General features: G+C 45.6%; 1 protein-coding gene across 1 annotated transcript in view; it reads left to right on the top strand.

The window, feature by feature from the left end:
- Nucleotides 1-27,299, top strand: part of LOC135378474 (cytochrome P450 3A13-like) — a 115,291-nt gene that overhangs the window by 82,759 nt on the left and 5,233 nt on the right. The window contains exons 10-12 of the mRNA XM_064611531.1: nt 1,999-2,107; nt 7,331-7,419; nt 24,950-25,090. Of these exons, the coding sequence (XP_064467601.1) occupies nt 1,999-2,107; nt 7,331-7,419; nt 24,950-25,090 (339 nt within the window). The remainder of the gene's footprint in view (nt 1-1,998; nt 2,108-7,330; nt 7,420-24,949; nt 25,091-27,299) is intronic.

Raw genomic sequence — 27,299 nt, 5'->3', positions numbered from 1 at the left:
AAAAAAATGATATGTAGAGCAGCCTTTCACTGCTCCTTTTAATGGTGAGTGGTTGACTTCCATAAACGACAGCAGACGATTATACGGACCAAAGGCAAGATAAGATAAATGGAGCCTGCAGTTGAAGCAGAGCACGGCACGAATTGCACATTGTTCCTCAAAATATAGATTTTCACGTGTATTTTTTGTGATTTTTTATGCATTTTTTGATTCCGTGTTAGCGCCGCGAAGCAATTGTGGTTTTGTGGGGCGTAGAGATGTGGGCACAGATACACGACAGCTGAAAGGAGCGACAGACAGGGGGGTTAGTATGCGTCCAGGGCCCACTTCTGGGGGAACTCTGCGGACATTCGTCTGGAATGTCTTCGGAAAACTCAGACAGTATAGCTGGTGGTAGGATTCGAACCCACCACCTCCCAGTCTTCAGTACGACCTTGGCTACCACCAACGAGCGGGAGCCTTAACCAGCTCAGCCACGCCATTAGTTTTATGCGTTACATGAAGCGTGTAACGCATAAAACTCTAATTTGTTATTGAGTGAAACACAGGAGAGCACGACCGGACATGATGGCGGTCTGGTTTTTTCGACGACTGCCACGTTGCAATTTCACGTATATTTCACGGGAGTGCACATCATGCGGACGTGCGGCACACGCCAGAAGGTCTTAGAGCAACAGTCTGGTGTGGACACAGACAGAAATTTTGTGTAAAAAAGAGGGAAAACAAGCTACAGCACTTCAGTGTTGGTAACACGGGATTTTATAAAGCACTATTTATCTTTTTCGGAGGGCGACCCCGAAAGACGACAGCAAATGATAGTATCGTTGAACGCTATTATGCGTTGCGTGAGCCTTTGCTTCACGGAAAAATCGTTAGAAGCTGTTGCCTGCCCGCTGTCTGAGCAGCTCATCTCAAATAGTTAAGCAGTTCATCGTAGGGTAGCTCTTCAGAACTCAGGTGCAGCCCGACAGTGATACGCTTATCTACAAGCTGCACACATTTAAAGGAGCAGTCTAAAGGCCCACAACTTCGTTTCTGTTTTTGGTCAGTATGGAATGTTATGCGGCCGAAAACAGTTTTCCCACAATTAGTGCACCCGTAGCGAAATTGGGACGCCTGCAATAGCTCCTCGAACCTCCCATGCGCAAAACACCCTCCTTCGCCTTCACAATAGGCACGTGATGAGCGCCACCACGCGCGTCACTATGTGACGCAAGTGGTGAGGACGCTCCTCATTGGACCTGGGATCACATGATCGAGGTGAGCAACATCGCGCAGGCCGTAGCGTCTGCTACCGCTTCGGAGACGTTCATTCGGTGAACGCCATGCGTTCACCGGCTACGTGATGTCCGAAACGGAGGGTATGAAGACTGTCACGACACCACCACGATTTTTTGGGACCGCAGACACCACGCGAAAAACAAGTGGTACAGCTCGATATTAGCTGCGCTTGTACAACGAAAACCTCGTGCTTCCCGACAGTGTGAAGCCTGTCCGACAGTTTTCACCGCGCAGTTGGTTCAGTGGCTAACAGGTGGCGCCACGATACCGCCGCCATCGCTTGCTTTCTGCTACTGTGATTCTGAGAATGCACAGAAGCCACGGGTATATTACTCTTGTGATCGTAATCTTTTTTTCTCAGGCTGCATATATGCTTTGTTTTTTTTAGAAAACGATATATTTTTTAGAAACATGATATATATCATATAAAGAATAGAAGTCAACAAGAAACAGCTCGCAATGTTCGTAGCAGACGGTTTTTCCTACGAACGAATGAGGGGCTCTCTACCACCAACGTCACAGTAGAGTGGGTGTGGTCTGCAGTTGGATCGCTCCGGCCTGTCAGTGCGGCAGCGATTTTCCAAATTAATTGCACCGTGGTGAAACAACTTTGGACAGAAATATTTTGTGGGAATGCTTTTCACATACTGCTTTACAAGATGGCAGCAGTTTTTGGCCATATTAGATACCACTTTAATGCTCCTTTAAATATTGCAGATTCGAAACAACAAGCACGGCGCTTGTATTCACCACATACTTGCTAGCAAGGCACCAGGATGTGCAAGAAAAGCTAAGGAGCGAAGTTCTTCAAGCCATGAGCAAAGAGGTAAGAGATGTTTTGAATCACCTGACAGACTCGAAACACTATTGATGTCCACGAGTATACGGAATATTAATAAACTAAGCGAAATATGACCGTAACTTCGCCGTGGCTGATGGTTCGCATAATAATTGCGGTGGGGAGTTAGTGACGTGCGCTTTAAAATGGAGACTTTCAGAAGTAAGTATAGTTTAGGCACAATGAAAATGCACTGCGGCAGTGTCGTGTCCCACATTCCACGCGCCGCGAGAATGTATCGAATAAAAAATCTAGCATTATAATTGTCAGTTGTGATATTGCATAGTTTGAGCATTCGGAAGTATTGGCAGAAGAGTTATTTAAATGTAAATAAGTATTGACATTGTTAAGCTTTAGAGTTATCGATTAATGGGGTTGGGAGACTGTCATGGATGTGGTTCAGTACATCACGGACGCGTTGTACTGCACTCCAGAGTACCGAAAAAAATTATTCTACGTTTCTTACTTAGCGATATACAAGCCCTGGAACACACTCCCGACCTAAGCACGGACGTCAGAGAGCTCGGGGTTGCGCTCATTCCTATTGGCAGCCGTAAGCACGTGAATTCTCGTGCGCTGCCTCACTGGCAGCCGCGTGCTCTGCGATGTCACAGCCGCCTAATTTTCGGTATTTGCGGTGCCTATTTTCTCCGCTTCTATTACTCTTTCCGCTCAATGACGTTCTTCTATGACGTTCAATGCAGGTTCACATTGGGGCAAAGAACCGTCTTTTAAGTTTATCTGGGATAACCTGGGAGGCTCAAAGTGCTCCATGCATGTGCAATTAACATTGGTTTAAATGGTGATTGGAGCCTACCCGTGGGATAGGGGTAGTATAGTGTTTCTTATATTTGGATGACCATGAGCTCATCACGTTCGTTCGGGGTCCAGACATCGTGAAATATCGGATTGCACACAGAAAAGGAGAACGTTACACATGATACGTTACGATACGTTACGATAATCTACGCACGGACGTGTAATTGAAACTTCATGATTGTTAAGGCTGCACTACATACAGGGTGTTCCATGAGAGGGCGTCACTAAATTCCTAAAATATAGGTTTGACTTCAAAATATAATAAAACTACTTGGAATACACTCATACAAACTTTTGCCACAGATTGAGGCTGTTTGCATTTCTAGTGATTCATTAATGAAGCTAATTTGAATAATCAAACTCTAAAATTGATGAACATAGGAGTAGGCGGGGAGCCACTTGGTGGTTTCGTGGAACAGATATTTCCTTGAGTCTCAGGAGGGCAAATAACCCTTACCTTCCTCAGACTCCAGGAAATGTTGTCTGTTCCTCGAAAAATTGCAGAGCAAAGGCGGCATGTTTCTTACTGACTTCGGAAGCCCGTGGCCGTAACACACTATTCCAATCAAAATCAGGGGGGGTTTCACACGATATCGACAAAAAAGCGATGAGCGAAAATCAGTCGCTAAGCGATGCGCGCTTACCGACGTTTATGTACTATTGGCTCCGTCCAAATACCACCCCTGTGCAAGAAAAATAAGCCACGCCACAATCACACTTCACCCGCCTGATCATCCGCCAGCCACTGATAATCCTGGGCTGGGTGACAAGGCCATCGATCGGAATGAAACTGCGACGCTCCGGCGTTACCCAAGCAGCATGATGTATACTGAAAGTCGAGTGCAATAGGGGTGGACGGGTAGGTGGATGACCTTGAACAGACCCGTGAAACTAAAGACCATTGATAAGACACGTACAGTCCATCCCCGTTGCACTGGACTTTCAGTACATTGTGCTTCGTGAATAGGGTTCGTACCCACATGCGGTACACATGTGCGGAAACCCCCTGCCGGGTGCCGCTGATCGACAAGAAAGACTGCTTTCCGCCCATCAGCCGCTATCGCGCCTGCGGTTCCGCGGCTCTCAAGATATCGGCGCTGACGACGCTGTCGATGTGCTGCAGACTGCGTGGGTGGCTCGAAGACGACAAGTGTGTGACGCGATCCCCCGTTTACCACGTGATTGGACGAAGACACCCGCATGCTGCTAAGAACCGTGCATTGCGCGAACGAGGAAAAGCGCAACGCGCAGGCGGCTTCCCCGCATTGCGGCCAGAATTTTTGGCTCCGCATACGCGTTACAGGGCGCTTTTGCCGCATGTGGATACGCGGCCTTATAGATTCGTGTTGTTTTCCGCTATCAGTAAAAGTGGGAACGTCTGTTGCGGCGAAACTTGAGCGCACAGATTCGTTTGCGGCTCATTTGCATAGCAAAGCAAAACTGTTCGTAGCTTCAAGCAGACAAACATTTCCGAGTCGCTGACAGCTGGAATAGCTTTCGACTACGATGGTCTCCAACCCTGTCATCTCAGTTTTTCCTCAAACTCGCTAATTAATAATTTGATTTCCGGATTTTAGTTAAGTAGACATCGAACACTCATGGGTAATTCCATTTTAAATCGACCAAGGTCCGCTAATGACATTTTTTTTTTATTTCAGTGAAAAAAATGTATGTTGGGAATGATCTTAAGTGACGATGAAATCCGGTGCCCGGAGCTTCCTACGATCAACCAATCCACAGGTGGACAGTGGGTAAGGTGGCGCCGTCTTCACGAGGTTTTTCTCGCAAATTTGCAGCCTTACTGACGCCATTTCATTCTCGTCACAGCCCTTATAGCTGGCACACGCAAAGGCTGGGCACTCTAGTATACCGGAGTGAAAACGGTCACACTTTAAAGGGACGCTCAAGAAAAAATGCCGAAGTCAGCAGATATGACAAAAATTGAACATTTTCTAGCGCTCATAGCTCCTCGACAGCAGGTCAGATATCCGTGAATGAAGTATATTTTTAATGTGCAATCGTTCCTCTATAGTTCAATATATAGAGCACCATTCTATCCCGTATCGTCGCCTAAAGAGATGTCAGTAAAGTTAGGTGAGAGCAGAAAATTGCCGATGTTTGGTATGGCATACCCGAGCCGCTGCAATGGATATTCCACGAATTTTGCGGTTACTGAAAAGCCAAGGTATCCCCTAAATGCAGCTGCAAAAATATGCTGCACTATTTTAGTAGGGTGAACACAGCGAATTTTTTGTCTATGCCCAGGTATCGCCGTCGCTGCCTTGCACTGCTGCCTCCACTTTTGAGTGGCACGCCACAGCGCGTTTCCCATTTCACTGGGTCTCCCTAATGTAGCACTGATTCCCGCCTCTGGCACGTATTTGTGGACAAGTCTCCGTCAGCATTCTTATTTACGTGGAATACTTTTATATGCCGTTGCGAGACAGACTGCATCCGTCTATTATGACGCAACGACTGAGAGTGGAGTACTGACTATCGGTTTGTAGCTGTGTATAGCAACAAGTTTCGGAGCAGTTTTGCCAATACTGCACTAGGTGTGAATTTCTAAAATTAAATTCTGTACTGGGAAGCGCTGCCAATCGCTCACTGCTGGAGGTGCAGTCTTTAGTATAGCCGCAAAAAGAAGGAACAAAACTCTGTCCGCCTACACAGCATAAGTAGCATGCCTTTCTGCGATGGAAATTATCGTGACATCTACCTGTGACGCATATTAATAAAAAATAAAGAGGGGCACGTTCTAACGACAAGGGATCGCCTGGTCTGGCGTGGCGCAAGCTTCCTCTCATTGACCATATCCTGTCTAATTGACCAAATAATGTCGCCCCCACTCTCCCCACGCTCCCCACTCTCCTTCTGAAAATAAAGTTGTTGTTGTTGACCAAATAATGTCGGGGCCCATGGGATGCATATGCTACATATGCAATGTAGCCGGACAGTTTTTTGTTACTTCATTTGGCAGCTGTAATAAAGACTGTACCTCGAGGAATGAGGCACTTGGTGGCACTTCCCAGAAGTTTTTTTTTTTTGTAACGCGCACCTTGTGCAGTATTGACAAAACTGTTGCAAAAGTTATTGCTATTATACTCAACTAGATATCGCGAGTCAGTATTCCACTGTCGGTCGTACGCCATATGTTGGTCTCCCAACGACATATAAAGGTGTTGAACGTAAATAAGAATGGCAACGGGGACATGTCCACAAATAAGTGCCAGCGCCGGGAATAAGTGCTACGTACATCAGGGAGACCGAAGCCCCTGTGAAATGAGTAAAGCGCAATGGCGTGCCACTTGAAAGTGGAGTCGGAGTGCAAGGCCGCAATGGCGAGACCTGGGCACAGAGAAAAATTCGCTGCGTTCACCCTACTAAATAGTGTAACATATTTTTGCAACTGCATGTAGGGGATACGTTGGCCTTTCAGTAACCGCAAAATTATTCGAATAAGTATTGCAGCGGCTGTGGTATACCATACCAAACATCGTCAATTTTCTGCTCTGTGCTAACTTAACCGACATCTCTTTTTGCAACGAAACGCGATATAATGGTGTTCTATTGAACGATTGAGGAAAGATTGCACATTAAAAATATATTTAGTTTGCGGATATCTGACCTGCCGTCGAAGAGCCATGACCGTTAAAAATGTGAAATTTTTGAAATATTTGCTGATTTCGGCACTTTTTCTTCAATGTCCCTTTAAAGTGTGACCCTTTGCACGCCGTACAGGTATTCTAGAGTGCCCAGGCTTTAAGTGTGCACGCTATTAGAGTTGTTACCTGAATGAAATGACGTTAGTGAGGCTGCAAAGTCGCGAGAAAAAATTACGTCTCGAAGACGGCGCCGCATTTCCCCCTCTCCATCTGTAGACTGGTTGATGGTAGGAAGCTCCGGGCGCCTGCTTTCGTCTTCACTCAAGGTCGTTTCCAAAATATATGTTTTTCACTGAAATAAAAAAAATGTCATCGGCGGACCTTGGTCGATTTAAAATGGAATTACCGTGATGCAACCGGCTGGAAAGATGTCCGCTAGGACACGTACGTCAGATGCCGAAATGGCATATCTGGCGCTCTCATAGATTTTTAATAACAAATCCAATCGCCTAAAAAACACACCCTGTAGAGAGCAGAATGTTATTGGCCAAGTATTATTCTCTAACACTTAAGGAAAGTGGGACAACCAGTCTTTCCGTACAGTTCATAGTTTCCCTTCATAGCCTCTGACAGAACGGCGTAGTCTTGTGTTTGTGGCGTCATATTGTTTCTGCCCAGACGCAAATTCCGTTTCGTGTACGTTTTATCCCGAACAGGCAGTCACTTCGCTGCTTTAAAAAAAAAGATAATTGCATCCAGTAACTTTTGATTTCCTCTATCCCTGCAGGGCGAATTCACTTACGAAGCTATCTTCGGAATGAAATACATGGAACAAGTCTTCTGCGAGTCATTACGGTTTTACCCTCCAGTGGTTGGGTATGTTCAACTTACGCTCCTTTAGCTTCTGATGTTGTGGCACATGAATGAAAGAACGAAAAGAATCAATAAGACGCAGTGGTATTCGAGATATGATACGATAAGAGCTTGTATGACACACAGCTCGTCAGTAACTATGCAGTGCCACGATTATTTATTTATTTACGACTGTATTCCAAGTATCCAAGGGAGGAATGAGAAAATGTATCAACACGATGTCTGGAGCCAAAGATAATTATGGTAGCCATTCCTAAGTAATACACCTTTTACGCGACTGTGGTACTAACGTACTCGAGCAAGTTCATTGCGGTGCAGCGGGTTTTGGTTTAAACAAATTACCGTAGGATGCCTAGCGCGTGACATTAATGAAACGGCAGTTGTTGCTACAACACTTAGACAATAGGCGCAAAACCGCTGCCACCTCTTTGTTGCGCAAGATTTACTTCCGGTATCATACAAGGTGTTCCAGAAAACGTGTCATTGAATTATAATACAAAAACTACGCCACCTAGAATCATGCGGTTAGCGGCATTTGTTCTTATTGGGATTTTGCCACCTCCTGATGTGTGTGTCATGTATCGTAAGCTTAATTATGAAAATATTTACGAACTAAACTCGGAAATGTGCCCAGTGAAGGTCACTTTTTTACCCCATCAGATGAAGCCGTTCATTCTTTAGCCGTGAAGCAACTCAAAGTATGCGACAGGGAAGGTTATCTTTCCACGGAAGCACCTTGAATCTGCGCGCATGTGTTTACAAAAAAATAGCAAGCAAACCAGAAAACGCAAGGAAGAGCTGTCGCGGGTGGCATTTGTTCAGCCGCTCTTTTAGCGTTTACGCATTTACAGCCTCTCTCTGTAAAATGGTTTCTGGCACAAGCAATGCTTTATTCCAGCGATGAGCCAGCGGGTATGATGCTTCCCCTAAGTGCTGCACAGAGAAAACAGAAAAGAGCAACGTAAAAGTAATTGCCTCTTTTTGTTGTAACTTATTTTAATGACGGCATAACAACATTGACAACAATGACCAACATAACAGAAACAATATTATGGACATTCAGAGCAGGTGCTCGAAGAGGTTGCCGTGCGTCATTACACAAAATCGGCATCTCCTGATTGTGTTCTCGGTCGCCCTCCGCAACATGTCCTCGGGGATTTCACGGCAAACTTGAGTGATCTTCGCCTTGAGGGCGTCAGGTGTTGTCGTGTCCTCGACGTACACGCGGTCATTTACATATTCCCATAAGAAGAAATACAGAGGCATAAGGTCCGGGGACCTGGCAGGCCATGGCACTGGTCCGAAACTTCCCACCCATTGGTTAGGAAATGCCTGGTCGAGATAGGCGCGGGCTGGGCTGGAGCTGTGTGCGGGAGCCCCATCGTGATGAAACCACAGCTGGCCATATCGCGCGAGTGGGAGGTTGGCGTAGAACTCTTCCACGGGGACCTGAAGAACCTCGTTTAGGTATCTTTCCGCGGTCAATGTCCCATCAAGGAACACGGGTCCAAGGATGGTCCCGTCGCAAATGCCGCACTAGACGTTGAGGGACCATTTGTATTGATGATGGGACTTGCGAAGCCAATGGGGATTGCTGGTACTCCAATAATGAGCGTTGTGCAGGTTCACCTGCGCGTCCCGAGAGAAGTTTGCCTCGTCTGTCCAGATGACCTTACTCAAAAATTGCGGGTTCTGATCGACAGGGCGCAAGAGCCAGTTGGCATAGTGTAACCGGTGTTCGAAGTCTTTTGCAACTGTTGATGCGGTTGAACGTGGTAAGGATGGATGCAGGCCTCTTTTGCTACGCTCCACACCGTCGACAACGGAACGCCATTCTGGCTGCTGGCCTCGCGGCTGCTGGCTAGAGGGTGTGCCTCACAGTACGCCAGGATGTTGGTTCGGACGTCGTCTGAAGGTGTCGATGACCTACGACGCTTTCGAAAAACCTTGCCAAATTCTTTTAGCGTCTCGTACTGACGAACAAACGTCGCAGGGCTTGGTCTCCTGCCGGGATGCCACATCTAAAAAAAAAAATCACTGCCTTTTTTTTATTTCTCTGTCCAACACCTACATCATAAACTCAGTGACGGATAGATGCCGTGAGATCAACTGGCACATTTTTTTTTTAAATTTGCCAGATGACTTCAAGGGGCACGCGGTGCCTGCGAAAGCTGCAGGTGCCCTGTGCCCCCTGAAACAACTGGTACGACATCCCTGCTGACGCTAGGAGCCACAGTGTACCGGACGTATTGAAGGGTTACTTGTACCCACTAATAACAGGAAACTAACAGGAAACAACCTGTAAAGAAACCGAAGTTGATATCACGCTGGTATTGTTCCAACGTGAAAGCTGGAATAGTATACCATTTTGTAACTCACGTCCTCGCAATCGATACAGTCCCACGGTCATCCATAACGAAATAATACAAATAACCTCGCTTGTAATGTACATTGTCGCTTCACCAATGCAGCCGATCCTCTCCTGCCGCCATTTGCAATGCGTCCACCGTCTGCAACAGAACGTACTTCGATTGTTAAAGGGTCTCTGACCAGAAGCTGGAGAGTCTTTTCCACAATGGCTACCGATAAAATACACAAAAGCAACTTCACATACGGAAATGCATGCCTCAACACTTCGTATATAGTTTTCGTAAATTCGAATTTTAAACATCGCGGTTCACGCCGACGCTGGCACATCTAGCGTCAAACCAAGAAAACGTACGCATATATAGAAAACTCATCTGGTCATCCCACTGGGATGACGTCAATCGCCCATGCAATCAGCGCGCAGAATGCCGTCACGTTATCAAGCACTACTACAACAACCTTCTGCAAGAACTAACATTTTTACGTCAATGCACTGTTGTCACAATGTCTGGAAATAAAAATTATGTATATACTTCGACATCTGCGTCCTGTTTTATAACTGCGATAATCCAATTAGCGACTTCCGTGGAAAGCGGAACGGCGGAACTAGCTACGACGATTTTCGGGGTCCGCGCCGTTTCACCGTGCGTGTATTTCTAAGTTTTCTCTTTTTATATCTTTTGGAACAACCGATCAATTTAGCGAGGTACTCTGTTGGACTTCATTTGACATGCCTCTTGGTTGTGTCGTCAAACCGAGATTTCTCGGCGCCAATTCAGCTCCATACGATTCTGCGCGTTCAACCGCAGCGGCAGCTATGGCTTGACAGTATTGGAGGGTGTCCTGACAGCGCCGTAGAGAAGTGCAGATTTTGGCAGTCACATTTGAAGAATGCAGATTACGAGAGGGACCCGTCAACTGAGCAACAACTGGGTTTGAGTACGAAAAACATCCGCCTACAGCAGTCCGCAATTCCTTCCTTGAATCCATCTTCCAAGGCGGTTGCATCTGGACGTGACGAGGTTAGTGTCTTCTGTATAATTTATACAGTTATTACTCGGCTTGTGAGAATTATGATGTCGCATGCAGATGTTAGGATATCATTTACGCAACAAAGACAAAAAAAAGATAGAAGCCGATTGAAGTTTACGCACTAAATCAAAAGATATACTGTACAATTCCGTTTGTTGTTCAGCATGCAGCCATCCCAATACAGTAAGTAACATCCACAGTACGTAAAATGAAGCTGTGTATTCCGCATCTAGGTGTAACATTATAATTGTCACAGCAGTGGGCACCAATGTAGCTCATGACTCCCTCGGGCAAGATGTGGAACCAAATGTTGGAAATACAAGGCAGGGATCAGGCACAAGTTTTCTTCTATTTGTTTTCCTTATAATATTCAGCATACTGCACATAGTAAAGAAGGGCTCTGGATTCTAAACCAACGCAGTTGAAATCCTTAGTTTACCCCAAGCTGTACTATTGTTGTCTAGTCTGGGGAAACACCACAGAGGGCAACTACGATAAAATTGTAGTCCACAAAAAAAAAAAAAAAAGAAAGCCTGGTGTATGACAACCATGTCTACAGGTGCAGTGTGCTGGACCCTCGTTGCAAAGAGGCCCACCAGGGGTGCCACTACAGTCCATCCATCCAGCCCCTCAGCTCCTTCAAGACATGCAAAATACAGTAGACAAAGTGTTCACTTGGAAATCAGACATTTATACAAAATTGCCTTGCAAATTCAGGATCTTTTAGCGCCATCCCAAACACTTGCCATTACGGTATGAAATCCACCACTGTACCACCTTACAAGGTTCCTCTGCTACGGACCAACTAGAGAAATCAGGATAAACCGTTCCTCTTCCGAACAAATTTTTTCAGCTGATTGGAAATGGCCTTCCTGTGTCCAGTTTCAAAACAGAGTTACACAAACTTGTTGAAGTGTTTTCTTTCTCTTCTTTCTTTATTTACCCTCAGGTCTCAGAGGAATTACAGAGGGGAGTGGGGGCAGTGAACATGTCTTCAAGGAGCTTTCGGAAACGTGTAGCATCCTGGACGACGACCAGCGAGGCAGGAAGGCTATTCCATTCGAGTGCTGTCTTAGGAAGGAATGAGTTGTAAAAATGGTTTGTGCGGCTGAACGGTACGAGAAATTTTTCAGAATGATCCAAGTAATTGGACATATGATGAGGAGGGGATAGCAGTGAGTACCTAGGAAGGACGTTATTATAATAGAGCTTATGAAATAATGAGAGACGAGAGAATTTACGACGTAGAGATAAAGGCGGGAGAGATCCGTTTAGTTTAAGTGAGGTGACGCTGGTGAAACGAGAGTAATCAGAAAAGATGAAACGAGCAGCCCGGTTTTGTAGAGCTTCTAGCTTGTAGTCGAGGTTAGCCTGGTGGGGGTCCCAAATAGACGACGCATATTCCAACTTAGGTCTGACCAACGTAACATAAAGTTGTCTCTTTAGTTCAGAAGGTGCCCTGGGATAGTTTCGTTTAATGAACCCTAGCGTTCTATTAGCACTTGTGAGTACGTTATTAATATGGACGTCCCATGTTAGGTTGCTAGTGAGGTGAACACCAAGGTACTTATAAGAACGTACAGAGTCTAGTTTATGGCCTCCAAGAAAATAGGTGTTAAATGGAAGGTTACTGCGATTAACAGGCATGTGTTTGCATTTGTCAATATTTAGACTCATAAGCCAAGTATTACACCAGCTAGAGAGAGCGTTGAGGTCATCTTGTAGGGCAACAACGTCGGACGGAGAAGTGATTGAGCGATAGATAACACAGTCGTCAGCAAACAATCTAATATGCGAGGTAATTGAGAGCGGTAAGTCGTTAATATATATCAGAAATAAGAGAGGACCAAGGACTGACCCTTGGGGTACTCCGGACAGAACAGGGACGGAGGGCGAATACGCATTGTTAACATACACGAATTGTGATCTATTATAAAGGAAGTCTTTGATCCAAGCTAGAACATTAGGGTCGATTTTTAGGTAGGACAATTTGTAAAGGAGGAGGTCGTGCGGGACAGTATCGAATGCTTTACGAAAGTCGATGAATATGGTGTCGATGTGGGACTTGGCATGTATAGACGGAATAAGTCATGGGTGAAATACACAAGCTGTGTTTCACAAGAAAGACCACGGCGGAATCCGTGTTGTGCATCACTGAAGAAAGACGTAGATTCAAGAAAGTTAATGAGGTTGGAATAGATTATATGCTCAAGAAGTTTGGAAGGTACAGAGGTTAGTGAAATGGGCCTGTAGTTACCTGGATCATGCTTACTGCCTGACTTGTAAACAGGGATAATCTTTGCCACCCTCCAGTCGTCCGGGATGCTGCCTGTTTGTAAACTTTGCAAAAATATTTTGTACAGCAAGAGACCTGTTGACTCCTTTGTGCTTTTTAGAATTTTAGAGCATATATTATCGGTTCCACAACTAGAAGACATTTTTAGTTTATCAATAAGGGAAAAAATTCCACTAGGAGCAAGAACAATAGGGTCCATTGGAAACATCACGTTATTATTCCTGAAATCATATGAAGTGCAAGCAGGATGAGATTTTGTGAACGATTTTGAGAAAGCTTCGCTAAGAGCAGAGGCGCAAAGGGCCGGCGGTATCGCGGAGCCCTCAACTTCGAGTTGTAATGTGGAATGATCTTTGGGTAAGATGGTGTTCCAAAATAGCTTTGGATTAGTGCGAAGAAGAGATGGTAGGGTCGAGTGGGAATATGTTGTTTTTGCGGAAGCCAAGGATAGTTTATAATCATTAGAGGCAGAGTGATAGTTAGCCCAATGCTCAGTAGCGTTAGTCCTTCGTGCTCTTTGAAACGAACGTTTTTTCCTATTTCTTAGACGTCTCAGGTCACGGCTAAACCAAGGAGAGCGACACGAGACAGGGAAAGTAATACGCGGAATGTAGAGCTCAGTGAGTCGATTGATCTCATTTTTAAAAAGAAGCCAATTCTCATTTACAGATCGCGATGAGAATCCTGCATAGAAGCCTTCTGAGAAGACAGTGAGGGCCGCGTTAATAGCATCAAAATTACCCTTTGCAAAACAGGTGATCGTCTTAGTGAACACATGCTTAGTGAGAGCAACGCGTATAGTTGACATGATGATGTTGTGGTCACTAATACCCGGTAGGACGCTAACAGAATGAACACTGTCAGGATGAGAGCAAAACATTAAATCTAAAACACTTGAGCGAGAAGCGCAAATTCGCGTGGGCTCAGATACAAGCTGTGCTAAGCAAAAAGTCGAGATGACAGTAATGAAGTCTTCACAAACAGTGCTGCGGGGACAGGAATAGGGCAACGAGTCCCAAACAATATTCGGAAAATTGAAATCGCCTAGTAGATATAACATACTTGAGGGGAATTTGCATGTTAATTCACAAAGGGCGTCGTGAAGCGAGCAGGCAAACGAGGCTGGCGATGACGGGGGGCGATAGCACACACCTATCAGGACAGTATGTTGTAAGCCGGGTACAGCGGCCCACGCCATCTCCAAGTCAAGAACTGATGTGGTTATCAATATGGGTTTTAGAGAAGCTTTGACTGCTAAAAGAACTCCACCACCGATGCGCTGTTCCCTGTCACATCGGAACACATTGTACACAGAATAATTATTTCCAAAAATTTCTTCATTAGTTATATCAGGTGACAACCAAGTTTCTGTTAGGCCGATAACATCAGCATCACAATCGTCAACATGGGAAAACAAGGAGTCACGTTTTTCGCTAGACCGTATACCACGGATATTAGTAAACAACAAAGAGAGGTTCGTACACTGCGTATCAGGAGCGGTTCTGTGGGCGGGTAACATCAGAAGCGCAAGTAGTTCTGCCAGATGAGTCAGCAGCAGATAGTGAGGACAACCTAGTCAGGTGCTCCTTGGGTGAGTTCGTCGCGGGATCCCAAGAATAAACCTTCCCATTTAGGTATAACTTGTCGTATACGAGACGAACTTTTGTACCGTTGTTCCTATCTGTGAGGCAGCTATTCCACAATTGTCTGCGTATATCTTGAACTTTCCTAGTGAAATCCTCACGTACAAATATGTTCGTGCCTTTTAGTTCCTTACAAGACCTTAAGATGGCAATTTTTTCCCTGAAGTCAAACAATCGCAATATTATGGGCGTACTGCCTGAACGTTTGTTGCCAAGTCGATGGATACGCTCAATAGACTGCACTTTTACACCGATTTTATCAAAGACAGAGTGCTCAACGAGTTCAAGTAACTTGGCATTGCTTTCATCTCCTTCTTCTGGTAGGCCATGGATAACAAGATTGTTTCGTCTGGACCGACTTTCGAGGTCCTCCACTTTAGCCGTAAGTGCAGCAATGGATTCATGCAGGACAGTTACAGTGCTTTTTACGTCGCTGAACTCAGTCAGGAGTGGTTCGATTTTAGCTATTCTAGCTGATAGCAGTTTGAATTGCTCATTGTTTTCATCAACTGCTTTCTGCAGTGATCTCTGGTCGCGTTTGATGTCGTTGAGCGTTTTGGCAGTATCTGCCTGACCTTTTAAAATCTCATTCAATTTTTTCTCAAGCATATCTCCGGGGCCAGGGTTCAGTTCAATGTCGCCACACAAAGCAAGCAATTTAAAACACATGGCAGAGCAATCGCAAACAATAGTAATCAGTGTGAGTGGACACGGCACTATTACCAAACATAGGCAATTACTACGAACAGAGTGAGTGGCACGTCGGCTCACCTGCGGAATAACGTACAACAAGGGGTTAGACAGCGTGCCAGGCATGATGCCGTGTCCACCACTGAAGTCGGAGAGCGAAGAAGTGGCTTTTATGTGCTTCAAGCAGTCTCGTTCCCAGGTACTGACGCGTGATCCCGGCCTTGATCCATGGTCGTACATGTTGAAGCCACGTGTTCCCCCGTGGTTATCACAGTAGGCAGGCAGTACGTCGAGTCGGGGGAAACCAGTCAAAGCATCTGGGTCGGCATTGTAGTGTTGATAAGCACAGCCGATGATTAGAAGAGACAGCTGCGGAATAACGTACAACAAGGGGTTAGACAGCGTGCCAGGCATGATGCCGTGTCCACCACTGAAGTCGGAGAGCGAAGAAGTGGCTTATATGTGCTTCAAGCAGTCTCGTTCCCAGGTACTGACGCGTGATCCCGGCCTTGATCCATGGTCGTACATGTTGAAGCCACGTGTTCCCCCGTGGTTATCACAGTAGGCAGGCAGTACGTCGAGTCGGGGGAAACCAGTCAAAGCATCTGGGTCGGCATTGTAGTGTTGATAAGCACAGCCGATGATTAGAAGAGACAGCTGCGGAATAACGTACAACAAGGGGTTAGACAGCGTGCCAGGCATGATGTCGTGTCCACCACCCACCACTGTGATTTGCTGTATGCTCGTAGTGGTAATATCTGAGTTATCGCATTTATATTGCTTTTTTTTTAACAATGTTAAGGTGATGACTTAATAAGTGGAAGGAACAGGAGAGGAAGACGTCTGGCAATGGTCATGACAGTTGTCCGTCAGGTACGGGACCAATTTCTTTTATAAATGTGGTATTTAGCGTGAAGTTGTTACTCACAAAAAGTTTTTTGTTCCCTTTAAAGGAATCTACAGGTGGTGAGCACGCGTAAGGATTTGACATATCTCAAAACAACTTAGACCTGCCTGTTGCACATGAGATGTGTGACTCTACTTACACACATAACCTTCTGCAGGTTCGATGCATGTATATTTTGAAACATGAAAGACAGAGTGCTAAAAATATATCTGACGTGAAAAATTGAGCAGTTCATTGCAGTAATTCTATCGATTTATTTTCAGCATTTTGGGAAAAATATAGTGATGGCAAGATTACCTGTGTTGTACTGCCAGACCATCTGCTATTGGAGTTCCATGTCCCAGTTATTATATATAATAGCTGTTTGATGCTATTACATATTTATTATGCAAGTTTTGTGCCTGTGAGTTCCTGTAAATGTGCTCTGCGGTGATCATACTGGACAGAGAGCTATGCCTGTATAATAACAGTGACTAATGTTCTCCTGCCCACAAACCTATTCCTAGGGTACATCCGCACCCTTGGAAGTCACTGGAGAGGCGTGTTAGCTTAGCTCAATTGGTAAGGGCCCTGGATCGGTAATACAGAAGATGTGGGTTCAAGTCCTACTACTGGCTAACCTTTCCAGTGACTGCCTTCTTTCATAATTCATTCCTTAGGCACTTGATGCTTTGTATGTATTTGTCTTTTCTATGTGTTCCAGTCTCAGAACATCAACTGCCATGTTCAAAAGAACTGGAATATGCCTCTGCAATCTGGAACCCATCCCAACATCTCTTAATCGACAAAGTAGAATTTGTACAGAACCGCGCGGTTTGTTGCTCATGATTATCATCCTTTTTCCAGCATCTCAGCCATTAAAGCCAAACTCTTTCTTACTCCTTTGATTACCAGATGAAAGGTATCAGGCCTGGCATTCTTTCATAAGTTATATTACGGTCACACTCCTCCCCACCCCACTTACTGTCAATCCCCTCACGAGTTACTTCCAAGACTTGATGACCCGCACAAAATACTTGCTCCACCTACACAAACAAAAAAATTCCTCTACTCTCCGCACCAGCTGCTGGTGTCAAACTGGAATGACCTTCCTACCCACATAGCATCAGAACAAAATGTATCGTCATTTATTTCCAAGTGCTATGATCGTTTTCAGATCGAATGAATTTCCTTGTGGTGAGTGAACGAATTTTGTGTACATCATTTTGGTATTTGTCTTTTTTGGATAAAAAACCTCCACCTTCATGTAAATCCCTTCACAAGGGTCTTTAAAGTAAACAAATGAAATGAAGAACTTCGTAATACTTTCATAGTTGGAGCATTTTAATGCATATTTTAAAACAGTGGCTGCTAAAAATGTGTCAGACACCGTTACAAAGGCTGCCGTCTGTATCAGGTGAATCATGATTTTTCCCAGAAGCCCAATAATGTATGACGCTGCATCACATATGCTATTTTGGAGCAATCTCTGCAGACGTATTATGAAGATATTATCTGAGTGCCACAATAAACTATATGAACCACATTTCATGTTACACCATCTTTGACTGCAACATGCCTATTTGAGTATTTGAGCAGCCCAAGATACAAAGCTTGGTTCCTCAAGGTCTACATCCTACTCGAACTGGGTGCGCACTTTGCACACCAAAGGAAGATTGAGAATGAAAAAATGGCTAGGAAGCAAGGGAACTGGGGTTTTACATCATGCATGGAAGATTGAGGTTTTCGATAGTCAACTTGTGTAGTGAGCACTTCTGGAGGACTGAGAGCAGGAACCGGAGGTCACACACAGGGTAACCTGCATAACAGTCTGATTTACTTCAACATAACGATCATTAAAATACTTGAGGTGCTTAAACAATACTATTTAGGTGATATCAGACAGTAAGAGTTCGAACAACACTTACGACATATTGACTGAATGGGTGGACAAAAGGATGCGTCAGAGGATTGGATTTGTGTCTGTGGTGGAATTGAGAGCCCAATGTAATTCTTACCAGGCGGAGCAGGCTGATGAGATGGTGCTTTGTGTCAGGGGTCAGCACAGTGGTTTATCCAGAATCCCAAGCATGGAGGAGTGTTGAAAAAAGTTCGAGGGGAGGGGGGTCATTATTATAGTTACATCATTACCGACATGTGTCTACAGCTGAAATTGCAAGGGCACCCCTTGTAGGGGGTACTTCCACCTAGTATCTTGGGTATTTCAAGCATGTGGTAGTTACTATGGAAAAGGCTTTGCGTATCCTGTTCACCGCACAGACTGGTATAACGATTCTCTTGTGTGTGTTTTTTTTTTCAAGTTTGTGCAACACCCATCTCACGAACTGTTGGTATGTAGTTTACCTATTTCCTGTATGAGACACGCAAGCTTTGAATAAAGCTAAAGCTAGTAGGACGCCGAGTAGTAATTCAGCTGCACTCTTTCTGAATAAGTGACGAACAATAACTAAAAGTTCAGAAAAACTATTTTGTATTGAAACCTACCAGCATGATTGTGCATGAGACCGTACGCTTCCCACTTGTGAACATGAGCGCTAGGTTCGTGCTGCCCTCGAAGTTCTCAATATGCTATTTTAAGAGCAGCTCCTTGCAACATAAGCACTCGACTTCTTTCGGCATTATTATACATGAACAACTCCGGCCCCTTTACACGGCGCCGTCAAACATGAAATTTACACAACTGTTCATGTGCTTCACCGTGATGGATGCTGAAAGCTCATCTAACAGTCTGTCGTCGGAAATTCCTCTTCATGCTGAAGTCGATTCGCGGCTCCACATTCCAAAAGCAAGGCCTCCAAACTCTGCGGCACGTAGCTGGTGCCTCTCAGCTGCTGAAAGGTATAGCTGAAAAGCTGACTTGTTGACACCGCTGTGCTTCCGCGTCCATATTGAAAAGCACCCAGCAATACGGAAGTTGCGGAAACCACCCGAACTTCCGGTGCGGACTTTCCACCAATAAACGTCGCGGGCGTTTGACGTCATACACATGGGAAAACCACTGCATAATAGCTAGAGTTTTACGCTGATCGCACGAGTTGAGGGCAGAAATCGAAACCGCTTTTCGGCTCCTTGTTTCGAATAGTTGGCGGCTCCGCAGAGACGAAACGTTTCAGTTGTAACTTGGAGACACCATGTAGGTTCGTAATCCATACAAACAAAGACATTGACCAGGTTCTGGTCAGAGACCCTTTAAGCAAACATTAGACATGTACTTAAAAAGCAAGGTGTCATCCTTCTCAAGCGCGAGGTTGCAACGCAGACAGCGGGCAACGAAGCGGGAAGCAGGAAGGAACGCACTGCGGGAGAATACGTGGTGCCATTTCACTCCTCACCGGCGGAGCGCGGAGCAACGCAGTATACTCCAACGAAGGCACGCATATTCAGCCGGTACCCGCGTTATTCAACAAGCACACGAGTACAAGGTTCAGGGGGCACACATATTATTCAACGGGCACAAAGCCATTTCATACCAACGTGACGACTTTGTACCTGCTGAAATTTGGCGATGAGGATCGCTGTGCTTGCTATTTTATAACCGTTATACGGCTGTTTCCAGACGGTTACGGCTGTGTACCGGCTGCACTTTCTGAGGGAACTTTTTTTTAACCGGCACGTGTCCGTCACAGGATTTATAGTGTAGGGCAAGCACCATGTCAGCTCTTTCTCCGTTGGAATATGACATTATTTGACCCGCAGAGCACCCAACAAGGAGTGCGTGTACGGAGACGAAAGTGAACAAAGAATCAAGTTGCTTCGGTTGAAAGATAACATTCCTTGTCCCGTACCTTCAGTTCCATCACAGCGCAAGAAGAAAAAAAAAAACAGGAGGGAATCAAACAATAAAAAGACAAAGCGCCGCGTTGTCATCGTCACTGTGCCCTCTGATCGTCTAGCAGATACGGCACCATGCAAGGATGATAGATAAGAGTGTAGGTGGAATGGATCGCATATCTCCTTTTTCGTCACGTGGACGTGGGAGGGCGCTGCGATCGAGCGCTCTTTTGGCGTGACGGAAACATGCTCCTTCGAGGTTCCGGAAGTCCGGGCACATTTCTGCAGACCGGGGAAAAACGAGTCGTTAGAGCTAGAGTGTTGCAAGTCACTGGATTCGTTTTTTCATGTCAGCGCCTACAACTTCACAATTGACATCTTCGTTGTAATCCTCGTAACTAGAAAGTTATGACATTAATTGCTACTAATTAATTAATTAATTGCGGTACAAAAATACTCTGAAACACTTTAGGCTACTAGTAATACTATGCAGTTGGCTTCGTTGTGATGCAATGAGCCGTTATTTTTTTGAGGTGGGGTTCGAGTGAAATGAAACACTCATGCATATGCACCGTGGCGTAACCAGATCTCCAAGGTCGAGGGTGCTCGGTAAGAACCCCCCAGCTGATTCCGACTGCGCTGACACGCACATACCTGTGCATACAGCTAGAGTAGAGATGGAAATCTAGAATATTCGAATTTTAAAAATGTGATTATATACATATAGGCTGCCATGACCGACGATCAGTGGTTGATCAATGGACACCGCTCCCAACACCCCCGGCTTGCTTTTCTGGGTAAACTACTGCCGGCGATGTTGCGTCACGAGATTCTTAATTTCAAGAATGCTGCTTAGATTGACTGACGCTGGAAACAGCAAGAACTTTCGCGATCGTCCCTGCCCCCCCCCCCATATATATATATATATTCGTCTTCTCTCCTCGGATTTACACCATTTGTGTGTGTCAGCCCGTGGTAGTTAGAAGGGGCTCGAGCCCCCCCCCCCCCCCCCCCCCCCGTGGCTACGCCACTGCATATGCATTATATTTAGTTGTGTTTTCAAGTTTCTTTAACCCACTTACCCCTGAAATGTTGTAAGCCTTGAGGGTACTGTAAATAAATAAATATAATGATAATCTGTAACGGTGACTAGCATCTGACACAGAGCATTCTAATCAATCACCGTGTGTGGGAAAAATGAATATGCTGACATTCGTGACATATGTATTGCTTTGTTCTCCCAGGAAGGTGTTCGATTTTTATGTGATGGTCAACACTAAGGGAAATACAAGGTATTTGTTATCCGTTACAGATTTTTTTAAAGCCGTGAAAGCAACACTGGTGCCATTTTTGTGGGCGGGTGACGCGGCCAGGCGAACGTCCTGTGGGAAGAGCATGTACCTACTACTAATTACCTAAAATTCATTAATTAACCATTTTAATTAGATGTTTTTGCGAATTCGGAGACAGCTGTATTGGAGGCGACTTATTTGAATCCACCCTCTTTCTCAAAAATTCTGAAACGAGCACGTGCTTTGAGACACCAATCACCAAACTTGGTATGCAAAGGAAGCGTAGCCAGATCTATGCACTTCTCGGGCGCAGAAACGAAGTCCGTGTATCCGGCGCTATAAGCGGTCTATCGGACTAATGGTCCATCTCGTCTAGTTCGGATCGCATAAGGAAGTCCTCTGTCTCCCGTTGCAATTAGCACCAATAATTCCGGAACGACATTCGCGTGATCACTGGTCGCTTTTACTGCATCTGAAGCAGCGCCGTTCCTTTGCTAACTTCGTTTTGCGTTCGTCTAGCAGCATTGCGCTGTTACACTTCATTTTCACATGAGTTCCGGATTTGCAGAAGATACACGCTTCTGTTCTTTTACCAATGGCGTTGTAGAGCACCTGCGATGATGGTGGACGAGCTTTGTGGACGTCCATAATTGCTGTCCTGCCTTTTACCCGTCATGCTGGCACCTTCCATGCTGTCGATTTCGATTCTGATAAAGTTGATGGTATTTTTGAGCACACCCGATGTGTTTCACTCGGGTTCCGACAATGTTTCCGTGCTGGCTGAACTGCGCCTTGCATCATACAAAATAAGTCTCTTGTTTTGGCATTGGTAGTACAGTGCCAGGTCTATAGGCAAGCTCGAAAGAAGGATGCTACACAATATCGATGCGTAGCTTTTACTTGCTACACCCAGCACCTTCAATCCTCGAACGTGCGTTTGAACGTGGTCGTACAGCTTGTGAAGTCCGTAAACATCACGCGATGATTTGACGCACGGAAGTGTCTGAAGCTTTGACAAATGTTCCCTTGCGATACGTTTTTTGTCGACAAAACGTTCGGTCAGCACCTCGATGGCATCTTTATAAGCCTCTTCCGTTGCTTGGAGAGCAGAAATCGCGGTCACTCCGGGTTCATCCAGCGAGGACTGTAGCTAGTAGAATTTTTCTGCTCTGGAGAGGATATATGTCATCATGAATTGCTCCTTTAAACCGCTCCCAGAAGGTTCCCCACATTGACAGCTCGCCGCGGAACCTCACCGGTTCCAACTTGGGAAGTCGGATGCCATTGGATTTCGATTTCTCGTTGACTTGCGGCGACGACTCATTGACCTTAGCAGACGTCGTTGCAACAGCTGTAACGACAAGTGCGGAGTTCTTGGTTCGTAAGTTAGCCATGGCACTGACTCCGTTGTCTTCGTGCCCTGGTGTTGTTGCGCAGATTCGATGTCATCGTCGTTCAGGTACTGTTTGAACTTGTTGTTTAATTTTTTTTATTGGGTGTTAGCGCCGCGAAGCAACTGTGGCTATGAGCGGCGTACAGATGTGGACAGATGGAGAGAGGACAGCAGGAAGGAGTGGGGGGACAGGGGGATTAGTATGCGTCCTGGGCCGACTTCAGGGGGAACTGTGCCGACATTCGTCTGGAAAGTCTTCGGAAAACCCAGGGAAAACCTCAGCCAGCACAGCCGGCGGTAGGATTCGAACCCACCACCTCCCAGTCTCCAGCACGACCTTGGTTACCACCAACGAGCGGACGCCTTAGCCCACTCGGCCATGCCGCTGGTTGTTGTTTAATTGTTTGAGCTTTTCGATGCTGACCCGTAGCCGTTCCAGGAGACTCTCAAGTAACATCCGATGCGGCGATTCACTAGCGATAACCACACATGCTTCGCCGATGAGTTTCGTCACCTAACGTCTTCTCGATGCACGCTTCTGCTTTGCTTTTTCCATAACGTGTTCCATAACTGCAAGATTGGTCGTTGATGTCCGGAGAATATCCCGGGTTTTCGTACCAGAAATGTGTTGCAAAACTAGCAGCCTCGAAGCACAGAAACAAGACGCGTCTTCACCAGCTGGGGTCTGGGTTAGAAGAAGGTTACAGTGTGGAGCGAGTGTGGGGGATCACCCCGAAACGGTCGGCCATAAACTGTCCGCTGCTGTCCATTGCCTTGCCGTAGTCCGCAGTTCTGACCAGAGGAGCACCAGAGACAGACAGGGGACGTCGAACTTTCAACTTTTAATCACAATCACCCTTTGATCACATGATTAAAGGTTGAAAGTTCGACGTTCCCTGTCTGGGTCTCTGTGCTACTTTCGTCGTCTTCGCTGATGACTCTCTAAGCCTGGCCCTGCGTGGCTGATTTTTACTTGACATATTATTCAAATTTATTCAGGTTGTTATAGTGCTAATATAATAAACACGAAGAGGAGCGAGAGTGAAGAGAACTTGATTTACATGATATTGATATTACTAGTACATTCCTACGAAAATTTCTGAGCAAACCCTACATGGCCGATTTGTAATATTGGTGCCTTCAATCTCACCAGAAACGGACCGGTACAGTGTCAGGCTTTGTGATCTTCCGAGTGAACCCGAGCATAGATTTTTCTAGTTCACGTTACTTGAAAAGGGGGCTTTTTTAGTCGCTTTTTTCAGCAGCTGTTGACAACGTTTCCTGATGACTTACAAGTGGAACTGATTGACCTGCAGTGCGACGTACCGAAATAGAACAAATTCGCTCAAGTTGGCGCGCCTTTGCTTTATTCCTACGTTGGACGAAAGTATTCCACGATACGTATGTTGTCGCAGAAAAAACCTGTCCATGTTCGGTACAACAGACATCTAATAACAATAATAATAATTCTTGGCTTTACGTCCCAAGACAACTGTGTCAACATAGGTGTGCGAGCAGGTGTTTTCTGTGACGAATGTGAATAGGTCAAATTTACCCCGCTCACAACTCACAAACGAACACCTTAAGGCAGTTAGATTGCAACTGCAGAATCACTTTCACTCGATGTTGGCCCGGTGGTTAAAAAGAAGAGGTGCAAAGTTTCCTCAGCACACATCATATAAAAAGAATTGCTGACCATGTGATTCAGCAACGCAAATATATACGTTTTATGTCATCGTAAGTTCTGTGTTGCGTCATTTATATCACGAACAGGGTACTCCACACCCGTGGTATGCAGTCCCGCGTATAGTCCCTCCATGGACTACTGTGGGGTGTTTGCCTCCTCACGTCGTTACTCTCATATAAGTCTGAGACCAAAAAGGAATCATGTGTGTTGATGACCTTTGACTTATTATGGGAAAAGAAAAAGAAACTTCATGTAAATGTATAGTGGAATCCGATGCGGGAAGTACATTCAGACCGCTCCGCCGCCCACGACTGTAATTATAAAATCAATGAAATATTTGCGCATTTCTTTTGTTTCCCTGTTCCTTCTCTGGTACGGCTACGTAGCGTAAATAAACAGGTCGCATGCATCTCAATTACCCCTGTCACATGAAGCATCCCAAATTATAATTGCAGTTTCACGACAAGAACGGCCTCCACAGAATACTGCCGAAATGGAGTGCGGATTCCGGGAGGAGTTGGCGTCGTCGTGCCCACTTACGACCTTCACCATGACCCAAATTTTTGGTCAGAGCCAGATTCGTTTGATCCAGAAAGGTAAGGTAATTCACGCTTCAAAAGACGGACTCTCATCAAGGCCACTACGTAACAACAGTTGGTTTACAGCAAAATACTCTTTCAGGACTACAGTCTACGAATACATTCTAGTATAACTGTAAATAGGGAGCGTCATGTCGAACCTCAACAAAATATCGGAGCTGCGATACCCAAATCGAAACAGCTTCCACACGATAGGTGTCTCCAAATTGACTGCACTAAGTGCAGGAGTTCAAACAGTGCAACATTTTCGTATTCGTTTGTTCAGTGTCGCATGTACCCGGTCTACTTTCCCGTACTTTGTGTAAAAGTGCACGCCTAGTTCTTTAGGAGTTCGTAGCCCGTCCACACTTGCTGGGTAGGAAGTGCAACAAGAGCGGAAGACGAGATATTTAGCAAACGATAATGCAGGTCTGCGTAGGACAAGAACAACATCAACGTGACGAACGATTGCAAAAAATAAAAAGAGAATGCAGCAATTTATTAAATGAAGCACAGGCACGTACGAGGGTGGTTCCATAAGTTTCCTGCCCGACCAACTTTTAATAGTAATAGAGACGAAACAAGTGTATCACTTTTACCTTTCAACCAGCATTCTTATACCCTTGAAAAAATAGTCCGAAGTTTTCTCCGCAAAATGCTGGAAAACTGCCTCTTGCACCTCACTATCGTTTTGAAATCTCCGTCCTGTGAGATCCCTCTTCAAGTTTGAGAACAGGAAGTAGTCACTCCGTGCCAAGTCTGGACTGTAGGGTGGGTGGTGGATTTCTACGAAGCCGCACTCCTTCAATGCAGCCTAGGCAACAGAAGCCGTGTGGACAGGGGCATTGTCCTGGAGCAACCGGACACCTCGACTCAACCTGCCGCGCCTCTTTTCCTTGATGGCGTCTCGCAGTCGGTGCAGGAGTGAAGCATAATAAGTCGCATTCACTGTGGTGTTCCTCTCTTTGAAGTCGACGAGGAGAATCCCAAAATATTGTTGCCATGATCTTCTTTGTGGATTTTGTGACCTTGGCTTTTCTTGGGGTGCTTATCCTGGTTTGCGCCATTCCATCGACTCCTTTTTCGAAAGGGGATCATAGTAGGGCACCGTAGTCTCATCCCCTGTGACAATTGACTTCAATATTCCTTCTTCGTTCTCTTGACAGAGCTCCAAAACCTCTTTGGCACAGACGACGCGCTGTTGCTTTTGAACTGGCGAGAGAAGTTGTGGCAACCATCTCGCACTGACCTTTTTCATGTGAAGGCCCTCGCCGATGATGCGAAAAACGGTTGTTTTGGAAAGCCCCAGCCTTTCTGAGATTTCCTTCACCTTCAGGCGCCTGTCGCTCAGCACTTCCTCCTCGACAAGGGACAAATTTTCTTGTGTCACCACTTCCACTGGACGACTATCGCGTGGATCATCTTCCATGGACTCTCGCCCCAGTCGAAACTGCTTAGCCCAGTCTTTTACCGTCGTGTACGACAGAGAGGCTTCCCTGTACACGTTGTCTAGTCGCGCTTTAATTTCTTTAGGCGAAAGTCCCTCTTTTGTCAAGAATTTTATAACAGCGCGGTACTCGATTTTTTTCATTTTAACTTAAGAGTGCACCCTGGCTGTTTGAAATACCGCTCTCCAACCGACAAATGCATGGAGAGGGTTGAGGGTGGTGCTCCGGCCCTCCAACAGATGGCGCCACGCGTCCTTAATCGCATTTTCTACCTCGGGCCGAAAACTTATGGAACCACCCTCGTAAATGTGCCAGTGTGGGACGTCATGTCACTCGTCCAATAATGAAGCGCGTTGTCGCGTCTGCAACGTTGAGGTGTCCGTTAACTTTCCGCATGTAAATAAATCACTTCCCCCTTTTCCTTACTTCCTCTACCTTCGTTTCCTGCCTCTCGCTTTTTCTAGTACCTATACAGGGTGGTTTTCGCAAATCCCCAGGCTGAATAATACGAAAACGGCACCACCTATCGGGAAACTTTTTTTTTTTCGGTTAGCATCCTTGATGCGCCGACTACAAACCCGATCAGCCCTCTCATTTGCATGCGCGAGTGAGCGAGGACGCGACGAAAGTGGGCTGCTGTTAACGTGAGTAGCACTGCCATTGGATCAGGCTTTTTGCAGCGATATGCGCAATCCGTAATCGTTACATTACAGTGTACTATCTCCAGAAGGATGGCTAGGTAGAAATAACTTAATATTATAAAATAGCCTTATTGCCAT

Source organism: Ornithodoros turicata, chromosome 1 (assembly GCF_037126465.1).
Source record: "Ornithodoros turicata isolate Travis chromosome 1, ASM3712646v1, whole genome shotgun sequence".
Classification (NCBI taxonomy): domain Eukaryota; kingdom Metazoa; phylum Arthropoda; class Arachnida; order Ixodida; family Argasidae; genus Ornithodoros; species Ornithodoros turicata.
The sequence above is the reverse complement of the archived record's forward strand: the minus strand, read 5'-3'. Positions and strand labels throughout refer to the sequence as shown.